The sequence below is a fragment of the Mytilus californianus genome, unplaced genomic scaffold (genome assembly GCF_021869535.1).
Source record: "Mytilus californianus isolate M0D057914Y unplaced genomic scaffold, xbMytCali1.0.p SCAF_3, whole genome shotgun sequence".
NCBI lineage: Eukaryota > Metazoa > Mollusca > Bivalvia > Mytilida > Mytilidae > Mytilus > Mytilus californianus.
Window position 1 is genome coordinate 90,616,708 of NW_026262679.1, and position 13,051 is coordinate 90,629,758.

At 33.2% G+C, this 13,051-nt stretch overlaps 1 protein-coding gene across 1 annotated transcript in view; it reads left to right on the plus strand.

Moving 5' to 3' along the window:
* LOC127735374 (eukaryotic translation initiation factor 3 subunit A-like) overlaps positions 1–5,591 on the plus strand; it is a 71,387-nt gene extending 65,796 nt beyond the window's left edge. The window contains exons 20-22 of the mRNA XM_052245531.1: positions 937–1,751; positions 2,269–2,337; positions 4,557–5,591. Coding sequence (XP_052101491.1) covers positions 937–1,751; positions 2,269–2,337; positions 4,557–4,606 — 934 coding nt within the window. The 3' untranslated portion in view covers positions 4,607–5,591. The remainder of the gene's footprint in view (positions 1–936; positions 1,752–2,268; positions 2,338–4,556) is intronic.
* Positions 5,592–13,051: the final 7,460 nt, after the last annotated feature.

The window sequence follows — 13,051 nt, forward strand, 5'->3', positions numbered from 1 at the left end:
GTATACATGAAATAAAGGTATTCTGAAATAATATGCCTCAACTTTTAATTGCTGAACAGTATACATAATTGTTTGGTGGAAAACGGGGCAGAAATTAAACGATGACATAACGACATGAAATAATCATTTTTGATATTCCATGAAAGTAGTTATCATACAAATATGTTTGTTTATCTTTGTTTAACAGCAGTTTGTATTAGATGTTAGTGAATGATTTTTATGCCCCCACAGTAGCGGAGGGGGCAATAAGTTTTACCATTGTCCGTATGACCCAAAGTTGGTTTCTGTTCTCTAACTATAGTTTGCCTCAACCAAATGTTATGAAACTTATATAAAGTGCTAATTACCACAAAACACAACTCAAGTTTGAATTTTGGTGGAGTCACTTTAACCGTTCTAGAGTTATGCCCCTTTACAAATGGAAAAATTGCTGAATTTTTCGTTTCCGTTCTCTAACTTTAGTTTGCCTCAACCAAATGTTATAAATTTTATACACAATGCTTTTTACCACAAAATACAGATCAAGTTTTAATTTTTGTGGTGCCACTTTTACTGTTCTAGAGTTATGCCCCTTTACAAATTTTTCGTTTCCGTTCTCTAACTTAAGTTTGTCTCAACCAAATGTTATGAAACTTATACACAAAACTCAGATCAAGTACAAATATGGGTAGCGTCACTTTTACCGTTCTTCAGTTATGTCCCTTTATAACTTCATATGATATGCAAGTGGGGGCATCATCTGTGTCCGTTGGACACATTCCCCATTTATTTACTTAATAAAATTTCAGTGTGGAAGATAGATATCAAAACTTTAATCATGTCATCATGACTGTCATGAATGATTAAAAAAAAAATTTAAAACAATTATTTTTTTTACTTTAAAAATCAAAAGGAAGATGTAAATTCAAGTTTAAAATCTTTTGTTTTTCATTGTAGAGGTGATGAACCACCTGATAGAGATGATAGAGATGGATGGCGTGGAAGGGGAACTCCATCTAGAGACGAGAGGCCGCCACCTGCCAGAGATGACAGACCATCAGCTAGAGATGATAGAGGGCCACCAGGTGATGCTTGGAGGGATAGGCGTGATGATCGTGGTCCTCCTCCAGTGGAGTCTGCCTGGGGTAGAGATAGAGTGAGGGATGATAGGGGTCCTCCTGGAGATGCATGGGGAAGAGATAGGAATCGAGATGACAGAGGCCCTCCTGGAGAATCTTGGAGAGACAGAGGTAAAGATGATAGGGGTCCACCAGGTGGCAGTTGGAGAGATCGAGCTGCAGCAAGGGACAGTGAACGAGGACCTCCAAGGGAATTTGATAGAGGACCTTCAAGAGACTTTGATAGAGGACCTTCCAGAGACTTTGATAGAGGACCTTCAAGAGACTTTGACAGAGGTCCTTCAAGAGACTTTGATAGAGGACCTTCAAGGGATGATAGAGGTCCAAGGGACTTCAGGAATGATAGAGGCACAAGGGACTTTGGACCTTCAAGGGATATCAGAGAGGACAGAGGTCCACCGTCTAGGGATTACAGAGAGGACCGTGGGCCTTCAAGAGATGACAGAGAAGAAAGAGGTCCATGGAGACGAGGTGGAGACTCAGATAGATTTGGTGGTGGTAGTGACAGTTCAAGGGATGATAAATGGGGTAGCAGAGATAGACCTTCAGAGAGGTCTAGAGAAGACCGTGGACCTCCATCACGTGATGATAGAGGACCACCACCTCAAGAAAGGGAGGATACCTGGCGAAAAGGTAAATATATATTGAATGTGAAGAAACATGTGACTTCACATTAATGTAATAAGTCTAATTTGGCTATCACTGTGAAGTAAATGATTTATGCTCAGAAAAAAAAAATGGGTAATGGTCAAACTTAATTGGGGGGAGGGGGGGAAGCTTTGTTCCTTTCTTGCATTTTTCATCATCCAAATCTGTGCATGCATGCTTGAATCTGTGAGTAGCTTCAATTCAAAGTTCATATTCATACTATGACCCCCTTGTTGAATTACTGTACAAAAATATTTCTGATAAAGACTATTTTTTTCATAATGTTTAAAAGAAGGGGGATTTAACTCTCATTCAATTTTGGAAAAATCTATATTTATGAACAGAAAGCGACAAAGTTATGTATCATTTAGTGTCATAATGAACGACAATTTCTCCTAAGTTCTTTGCATTGATTTTGTTAAAATTTATAATTAAGGGACAGTGTTTACATGTATGTATTCCTTATTAAGGTAGACTTGATTGTAAGAGATTTTTTTTCCAGGAGGTGGAGGTGGACAAAGTGAAGGAGGACCACCTAAGACAAGCTGGAGAGATAAACAACCAGAAAAGGGTAATTTGTTTATAGTTTTTGTACTGGATTTGTAGAAGTTTTTCTCTCATATTTATTATTTAAGCTTATATAGCCAGTAAGAGTTTTTTCTTTCACAAGTTGTCTGTGATTTTTTTTTTATCATTTTAATCTTCCCCTGTAAAAAAACTACTTTGCCAATGTGGAGTAATGTAACATTCTTTAAATAATTCCTCATTTTGTTCTGTATGAAAACCATGGCCAGCAAGGCAGTATTTAAGTGTAACTAAAAGGTCATATTTTAAACTTTTTAGAATTATTAATCCTTGAGACAGCATTGGTAATTTCTGCTGAAATTAATAAGATTGAAATGTTCAAAAGGGATAGAGAGTGTCAAATGTAATATCAGTAAAAACTACAAGACCACAATAAAGACTTAAAAGATTAAAACTATGCATATAATATATTTAAAAGTTGCTTGTTCGTCATAACCATAAAAATATTTAAAATAACATTAATTATTAAGCTTTTAAAATAATTTACAGAATTAAGAGTTACAAGCTTACAGTGATGATGAAACACAGACCTGTCCTGATTGATTTTGATGACAACTGTTAAAACATCTGAGTACATGTAATTTTCCCAAACAACAATTTGGCTCACAGAAAATAACCATAAAAAAATGTTCTTACTACTTTTGGCTATTTCTGGAAGAGACGTCAAAGATGTGCTGAATATGTATTTAAGGAATGACTGTAATGTTTTTTCTGTCTATGAAGAAATAACATCAAAAATTTGGTGCACACTGAATAACCATGCATAGCAGGTTATTTAAAAGTATACACCACATTTTTTAGGTTATTTCGAATAGACAGAAAAAATATTACAGTCATTCCTTATAATTTATTTCTAAATTCCTTCTTTAAGGAGCAAATCATGAAAAAAACGTTGATGATGTCACGTCATATGACAAAATTATGTCTATGAGCTGATAGACAAAAAATTCTCTGCCAATCAGAAGATGTGTTGCATCCAAAATTAAATTATTGAGTCAGTAATACAATAGCTATTTTCTGTTTGATCATTAGATTAATGAGTAAAATGTTTTCCTAAATTTTTTTTGCAAGTTAGAATTTTGGATTTTTATACGGCCGCAAAAAATTTGCCGTCGTATATTGGTATCACGTCGTCGTCCGAAGACATTTGGTTTCCGGACAATAACTTTAGTAAATGTAAATAGAAATCTATGAAATTTAAACACAAGGTTTATAACCACAAAAGGAAGGTTGGGATTGATTTTGGGGGTTATAGTCCTAACAGTTTAGGAATTAGGGGCCAAAATAAGCATTTTTCTAGTTTCCAGACAATTTTTCTAGTTTCCAGACAATAACTTGTGGAATGGTGTATGGATCTCTCTGAAATTATACCACAAGTTTCCATACCACAAAGGGATGGTTAGGATTGGCTTTGGGGGGTTATGGCTCAAACCGTTTAGGAATTAGGGGGGGAAACAAGGGTTTCCTGGTTAATGAACAATTAAAAAAAAGTACAATGTTAAGTTTGGAATACCTCCCTTACACTGCTTTTAAATTATGTATAAAGAAATGTTGTATTGTCTTGAGGTGATTAGCTGTCAATTTATTTTTAGAAGTTACTATTAAAAATGCTGATTAAGGAATATAAATTTTAGCCATGATTATGTATGTCATTTTCTATTTTAAGACTTTTATGATGTATTTAAATGGGTAATTATGGTTGCAAACTCCATTGGGAAATTTGAATTGAGATTATGACCATATCTTGAGGGAAAACATTTTTATTTGGAAAAGGGGGGGGGATAAAAAAGAAATTGTGAGGGGGGAACAATTTTTTCTCATTTTAGATTTCAGAAATTAAAAAGAAAATTTCAATCTTTTTTTTTTTTTTGAAAAAAAATGGGGGGGGGGGGGGGGGGGGTGGGGGGGTCAATTCGCAACAGCATAGTGTATTGCACAAAAGCAAAAAATTGAATATAAATTCAAATCATATAACCCAATTCTAAGTTCTTTGACTACAGTTATTCTGTGTCAGAATCCTTTTATGTGTCAAATATTAAATTACAATCCAATTTCAGACCTGTATCAAGCGCGAATATTGTGTCCATTTTTGCCCCAACTGTTCAGGGTTGGACCTCTGCGGTCGTATCCAGCTGTGCTCAGCGAAGCAATTTATTACAATCATTTATGTGTTATTCAAATTATATAAATTTTGTATATTTACAGAAAGGAAACCTGGTGAAGGTGATGAAGGATGGACAACTGTGAAATACTAACTCTGTAACAACTCTACCACACAGGACACCTCCGTTTTGACAGTTGAATTAAATAGACGCTAATAAAATATATAGAACACTTATTGGACAACTTGGTCATAATGAATGCTTCTAATTTGTCAATTATCAGATACTGATCATGTAATATTAAATAACTGTCAAATACTGAAAACTTCTTATTGGTCAATCTGATACTGCACACTTCTTATTGGACAACTTTTTCATAATGAATGATTCGTATAAGACAGCTGTCAGGTACTGATCATGTAATATTAAATAACTGTCAAAAAACCTAAAAACTTCTTATTGGACAATCTGATACTGATTGCTTCTTATTTAATAATTAGATGATACTGAACATTTTACAATTTTATATAGAAAACTTACATTAGATGGCTGTCAAAAAGCAAAAAATCTAATATTGGACAACTGTGCTATACTGAACACTTAATATTAGTCAATGTACAGTACTACACACTTACAAAAAATTATCAGTTATATAATGTCATTTTTAGGAGTAGCTTATGTGTGTCTTGGTATGTGTTGCATTTCATCTTTTTGTTTGGGGAGGGCATGTTCATATACATTTAAAAGGAATAATTGGTACATTTGAACATTGATATATTTTCAAAATGAATTTAAAGAATTATTTACTATTTTGAAGAAAAAAATATGTTTTGGGTGGTTGAGGATTTAAGTGCCCCTAAAAATATACACATATATTTAATAATGGTAATCTACATTTACATTTTCTAGATTATTCAACAGCTTAACATTTCATTTGCATTTCCACTTTTTCATTAACGAACTGAGAACTTGATGCATGTATACGATAAATTTGTAGAAACAGTTGTTATTATTTATAAATGTCGTTAATGTTTTTTTTGTCATTTGAAATGAATGGCTATTACAAAATTTATGTAATTGAAGTGCTAATTGTTAAAAAATTATGATGTTGATTGTAAAATAAATTTTACTTGCACAATTTGTATCAGTTATTCTCTAGCATCTCCCTTCTACTGGAACTTGTACTCTAACAGGATAAGTGAAAATAGGAAACTTTAACCTGCTTCTCCTCACACAGTTAAAAAAAAACGTTGTACACTTTTAGCTTGCCTGCCCCAAAGGTGGTCAGTCAACTCCTTATTAGAGTTATTGCCCTTTTTTACCAATTTTTACAATTTTGCCTTATATCTTAAAAATTATAATAGATATATAGAAACTTAAATTAGCAAAAATGATCAGCAAGACAAGATCTACAATTAAGACAGAGGATTTTTTGCCCTTTAAAGTCTATTTTTCACCCTTTTTTTTTTTCATTTTGCCATATATGATAAAAAACTATAATAGATAAATAGACATTTTAAATCACAAAAATTATCAGCAAGTCAAGATCCACTAACAAATCAAATTTTGTCGATATAGTTAGTAGACTGCCACTCTTTATAGGAGTGACTGCCCTTAAATGAGGATTTTTTTAGTCCCCTACCAACGAAGTCGAAGGGGACTTTAGGTTTGCACTCTGTCCGTCTGTCCATCTGTCTATCCATCCGTCAGGCCGGCAAATCAGTTTTCCACACTTTTTTTCTTCGTTCTTTAAGATATTGATTTGATATTTGGTATAAAGTTTTGCCATGACAAGTTATAGATCAAGTTCGAATTTTGTTCGGGTTTGATGATTTAGTCCAGAGTTTTGGACCATATCTCATTTTCATGGTTCAGTGACTACTTGAAAAAAAAGTCAACTTTTTTTGTAATGTTAATTTCTTTCTTATTATGAGTAATAGGATAACTATATTTAGTATGTGCGTACCTTGCAAGGTCCTCATGCCCGTCAGACAATTTTCATTTGAGCTCGACCTCATTTCATGGATTGGTGAACAAGGTTAAGTTTTCGTGGTCAAGTCCATATATCAGATAATATAAGCAGTAGGTCTACTATATTTGGTATATGGAATGATCGTAAGGTGTACATGTCCAACTGGTAGGTGTCATCTGACCTTGACCTCATTTTCATGGTTCAGTGGTCAAAGTTAAGTTTTTGAGTTTTGGTCTTTTTTTCTAATACTATATGCAATAGGTCAACTATATTTGGTGTATGGAAATATTTTATGATGTACATGTCAGTCTCGTAGGTTTTATTTGACCTTGACCTCATTTTCACGACACATTGCTCAGTGTTAAGATTTTGTGTTTTGGTCTGTTTTTCTTCAACTATAAGCAATAGATCACCTACATTTGTTGTATGGAAGGATTGTAAGGTGTATATGTCTATCAGCTGGCAAGTATCATCTGACCTCAACCTCATTTTCATGGTTCATTGGTCAATGTTAAGTTTTCATGGTTAAGTTTGTTTTAGATACTATAAGCAATAGGTCAACTATATTTAATGCATAAATTGATTGTAAGGTGTACATGTCTGTCTGGCAAGGTTCATCTGACCTTGACCTCATTTTCATGGTTCATTGGTCAATTTTAAGTTTTCTTGGTTAAGACTATTTCTTAGAAACTATAAACAAAAGGTCAACTATGTTTGGTTTATTGAATGATTGTAAGATGTACATGTATTTCTCGTTTGGTTTATCTGACCTTGACCTCATTTTCTTGGATCATGTTAAGTTTATGTGTTACTTGTAGTAAAGCTTTATATTTAGGACTATCAACATAAAATCAATTGTTAGTAAAGAAGGCGAGACATTTCAGCGTGTGCACTCTTGTTTAAAAGACATTCTTTGGTAAATTATTTTAAGAATTTTTTGGCAGGTTTGTTTGTTATTTTGTATAAACTAATTTTCTGAATGCTATATATATATAAAAAAAATTATGAAGTGAAATCCTTCAATTAGATAATAATCTATTTTTATTAATGTATATATTACATTACATTGTGTAGATAAAAATTGTTGACTTTTTTTAGATAAGTTACAAATCTATATTAGTTTGTGACAAATAAAAAAAATATTTGGAACTATTAATTATATTTGATTATAATTTGAAAATAGATATACACATCATATCTAATTTTAGAGAACTATTAATCATATCTAATGTTAAAGTGTTTTCGACACTTTTTTTCATGATGCTTGAAAATATTGATTGATAATTGGTATATAGTGATATCATGACAAGTTATACAGATCAAGTTCGAAATTTTGTTTCGGTCTGATAATTTTGTGCAGAGTTATGGTCCTTGGATTGAAAAATTCACTCATTTAATCAGTTTTCCACAAGGTTTTTAGTCGTGCTTGAAGATATTGACTTGATATTTTCTTTTTGTTTACACCATGACAAGTTATAGAACAAGTTAGCTTTTTGTTCCAGTATAAAGAATTTTTACCCGGTAGCCCCCGGTAGGGGACTATGTATTGCCATGCAATACTCTCAGAATGCTTGTTTACCCTCTTTTGTATTTTGAGCAAAAACTGAAGAAGATAGAGAGAAACTGAACAGACTAAATGATCAGCATTACAAGATTAACAAAACAGATTTTTGTTAAGAATTCTATTCTCCTCTACAATTTTGGAGAGTATCTTTTGTTGAATATGCACATAGACCAAGGTGAGCAACACAGGCTCTTTAGAGCCTCTAGTTCATGTTAACATGCTATACTTAGTGATGCTGTTTCATTAATTGATCATTAACTTTCTGTTTACTGATTGATTATATATTCTAACAATGGTCATTGATGAAATTTTCATTGTATTTTGTAGGGAAGTACAATTAAGAGCTCCCTGAAATTTGTTATCAGGCCTTCAATGAACATGCTTTACTGTGAGTGTGTGCTGCATTTTCAAATTCATTGCTCATCACCTTCCTTTTTAGATTTCCTTAAAGCAGGAGTATCATTAGTGAGTAGTAGCTCACAGTTTTAATTGTTTGTTTTGTTAATCCAATTTTTGTCTAACCTGCGAAGAAAGTGGCGGATGGGAGTTGTGGCGATTATTTAGATTCAGTCTGTGGTAAAATCTCTTTGACATCTAGAAATATAGTTTTACCATGACAAGTTACAGATCAAGTTCGAATTTTGTTCAGTTCGGATGATTTTTTTGCAGTGTTATGGTCCTCAGACAAATAATCAGTTTTCCACACTTTTTTCCCCGTTATGTTTGAAGATATTGATTTTATATTTGTTATGTAGTTTACACCATGACAAGTTATAGGTTGCATTTTGTAAATACAGCTGTTTCTCAAGCCACTCCTCTTTTGGGGAGATATATAATATTCATAGATATTTTGTTTTGTTTACGTACTGGTTCCCAGATATGATCTCTATGTTTCATCTCATAGAGACATAACTTGGGAATGTTACCAGTATAAAAACACATCGCAGCGGTGAAAATTGAAATCTGAGGAAACCCACAATGAAGGTTGGGTTAGTACAGAATTTTAGTATAAGTTTAAACTCTTAGAAGTTCAAGGAATAGAAATGTTGTAAATATGCCGCACAACCCTGTTTTGACCTTTGAATGAAAAAGTAGTGCATATAAACTTTCCGTTCTAGGATATAATTTTTTTACGAAACTTCAAAGTAAAAGTGGCACAGTTTTACCCGCAAAGGGAGTTCATATGGGAAATTGCATTGTCTATATTTACAGAAGTGCAACCTATGTTGGGTGAAAAAAGAGAACATATAGAATTTCACCAAATCTGGTTTATCACAGAGATTTTAATTAAATTAACTCAAATATAAAGTTTTATAAATATTTCATGAAGATAGGGGAAATCCTGGGCCCTAATTATAATGACTCGGCATAAATTCACAGTTTACAGTATGCATAGTTTACTTACAGCCCTGAATGCAAAATAAATCGTAATATATGCATATTTGTAAGTTATATTGTTTAGAAGTGCTTATATTTACTCTTCGCAGTCATTGAAACTCATAGATCCTTGATGAATATTGTTGTTAGGGTTTTTGTCCTGTTGATAACCCAAAAGTAAGCCGTAACACCTGAATTTGCTTTTTTGTGACCGCGGCAAAAAAAAAATACAAGCTAGAAATACAAAAATACCTCAATAAAACTAACAATAGTGTGTTCTTTCCTGGATATGTACTAAATATTCCATATTCACAGAAACAGCAGAATAATTTATCAAATTTGAGGCCCAAGTGGCAAAAAAACAGAGAAAAATGCCAAAAGAGATAATTTAACTTGTAAATGCTATGATTTCATTATTTTAAAGGTCTTTTGTATAGAAAGCAATAGCTGTAAAGTTATGCAAAAACAGATATTGGCACTCAGTTCTATAAAACTTTGAGTGAATTCATACACCAGACTGGTAACTTCATGCATTCAACTTTTGCAAAGGTGGCTTTGTTTAAGATTTCTAGTTCATATATTAGCTAAATTATGTTAGATATATGTTTAGAGATGATATTGTTGTGACAAGATTTCTAAACTGACCATTTGAGGCAGAAATTGTGAACTTTTATTGACAAATAGGCATACAGTAAGATGTGGACTGGAGACAGAGGCAGGATTGGATACTTTATATAATCTTGAATGTTGGAATGATTAACTACTAAACTTTACATTCATAGTATTCTGAAATGCTTTTAATTTGTTATCAGAATAGTTTCAAACAGGTTCTAGTCATTTCATGTCAGAAATCAGGCACATAGGGTAAGCTGACAATAATTAGTCTTGTTTTCAAATTCTTTAAAAATTGAAACAGGGGTGGGGGTATAAAATGTTCTGTAAAAGAAAAGTTAAGAGTATATGCAGTTATTTCTTTAAGGCTATGATATTGATAAGTAAGAATTGTGAGAAAAAGTGTTTTTCAAGAGTTTTCTATTTGAATAAACGTTAGTATAGGTTGTACTTTGTAAATACAGCTGTTTCTCAAGCCACACCTCTTTTGGGAAGATCTATAATATTCATAGATATTTTGTTTTGTTTATGTACTGGTTCCCAGATATGATCTCTATGTTTCATCTCATAGAGACATAACTTGGGAATGTTAACAGTATAAAAACAGTGAGGGATCCAGAAATTTTCATAAGGGTGGGCCCACTGACTGCCTAAGAGGGGGCCCGCTCCAGTCATGCTTCAGTGATACCCTATATAATCAACCAAATTTTTCCCACAAAAGGGGGGGCCTGGGCCCCCTGAAAAACCCTCTAAATCTGCCTCTGAAAAACACATGGTAGCGGTGAAAATTGAAATCTGAGGAAGACCCACAGTGAAGGTAATGTTAGTACAAAATTTTAGTATAAGTTTTAACTCTTAGAAGTTCAAGCGCAATAACTCCTATAAGGGATCAATTGACAATTACAGTCACATTGTCTTGTATGTAGGTCTTACTTTGCTGAACATTTTTGCCATTTAAAAGTTTCTAAAGAAAACTAAATAAATTGCTTCGCCAAACGCAGCTGGATACGACCGCAGAGGTCCAACCCTGAACAGTTGGGGCAAAAATGGACACAATATTGGCACTTGATACAGGTCTGAATTTGGATTGTAATTAAATATTTGACACATAATAGGTTTCTGACATAGAATAACTGTAAAGAACTTAGAATTGGTTATATGATTTAAATTTATATTAAATTTTTGCTTTTGTGCAATACACTATGCTGTTGCGAATTATACCCCTCCCCCAAAAAAAAAAATTAAAAAAAACTATACCCCCTTTTTTTTTTTTTTTGTGCAATACACCATGCTATTGCGAATTAACCCCCCAAAAAAAAATTTTACACCCCCTCCCCCCCTTTTTTTGCAAAAAAAAAATATTTGAAGAAATATAATTTCTGAAATCTGAAATGAGAAAAAAAAATGTCCCCTCCCCCCAAATTTTTTTTCACCCCCCCCCCCCCCCCCCCCCCACTCTTTTTCAAAAAAAAAAATTCTTTCAACTCAAGAAATGGTCATTATCTCAATTCAAATTTCCAATGGAGTTTGCAACCATTAATTACCCATTTAAATACATCATAAGTCTTAAAATAGAAAATGACATACATAATCATGTCTAAAATTAATATTCCTTAATCAGCATTTTTAATAGTAACTTCTAAAAATAGATTTACAGCTAATCACCTCAAGACAATACAACATTTCTTTATACATAATTTAAAAGCAGTGTAAGGGAGGTAATCCAAACACAAAACATTGTACATAAAAGTAATTGTCCATTAACAAGGAAACCCTTGTTTTTCCCCCTTTTTTGCCCCTAATTCCGAAATTTTTCTCATTGTGGTATAATTTCAGAGAGATGGATCATCCATACACCGTTCCACAAGTTATTGTCTGAAAACTAGAAAAATGTTTATTTGGGCCCCTTTTTGGCCCCTAATTCCTAAACGTTTAGGGCAATTACCCCCAAACTCAAACCCAGCTTTCCCTTTGTGATATGGAACCTTGTAGTACAATTTCATAAAGATTCATACACTTACACACAAGTTATTGTCCTGAAACTAGAAAAATGCTTGTTTTTTGCCCCTTTTGGCCCCTCATTCCTAATATTTTAAAGCAATTACCCCCAAAATCAATTCCAGCTTTCCCTTTGTGATATGGAACCTTGTAGTACAATTTCATAAAGATCCATACACTTACACAAAAGTTATTGTCATGAAACTAGAAAAATGCTTGTTTTTTGCCCCTTTTTTGGCCCCTAATTCCTAAAATTTTTAGGCAATTAACCCCAAAATCAATCCCAGCATTCCCTTTGTGATATGGAACCTTGTGGTACAATGTCAGAGAGATCTATATACTATCACACAAGTTATTGTCTGGAAGTTACAAAAATGCTTATTTTTGGCCCCTTTTTGGCCCCTAATTCCTTAACTGTTGGTACCATAACCCCCAAAATCAATCCCAACCTTCCTTTTGTGGTATTGAACCTTATGGTAAAATTTCATAGAGATCCCTTCACTTAAATTTAAGTTATTGTGCGAAAACCAATGTGTCTTCCGACGACGCCAACGTCATACCAATATACGACTGCAAAATTTTTTTGCGGCCGTATAAAACAGAAATGAAATAAAAATTAAAGTGAGGCCACCAAAATTCAAACTTGATCTGTGTTTTGTGGTAATAAGCATTGTGTATAAGTTTCATAACATTTGGTTGAGGGCTTGAGGCAAACTTAAGTAATAGAACGGAAACTAAAAATTTTGCAATTTTTCCATTTATAAAGGGGCATAACTCTAGAAGGTTAAAGTGACGCCACCAAAATTCAAACTTCATCTGTGTTTTGTGGTAATAAGCATTGTGTATAAGTTTCATAACATTTGGTTGAGGCAAACTCAAGTTAAAGAATGGAAACCAATTTTGGGACGTACGTTTTGGAATAAAAAAAACAAAGTTTCTACTAGATACCATAAGGATCATTCACCTGAAATTTGGTTGAAGTCGGTTCATTTGTTTCAGAGGAGAAGATCTTTGAAAATGTTGACAATGACAGACGCCAAGGGATTACAATAACTCACATTGACCTCTGGGCCAC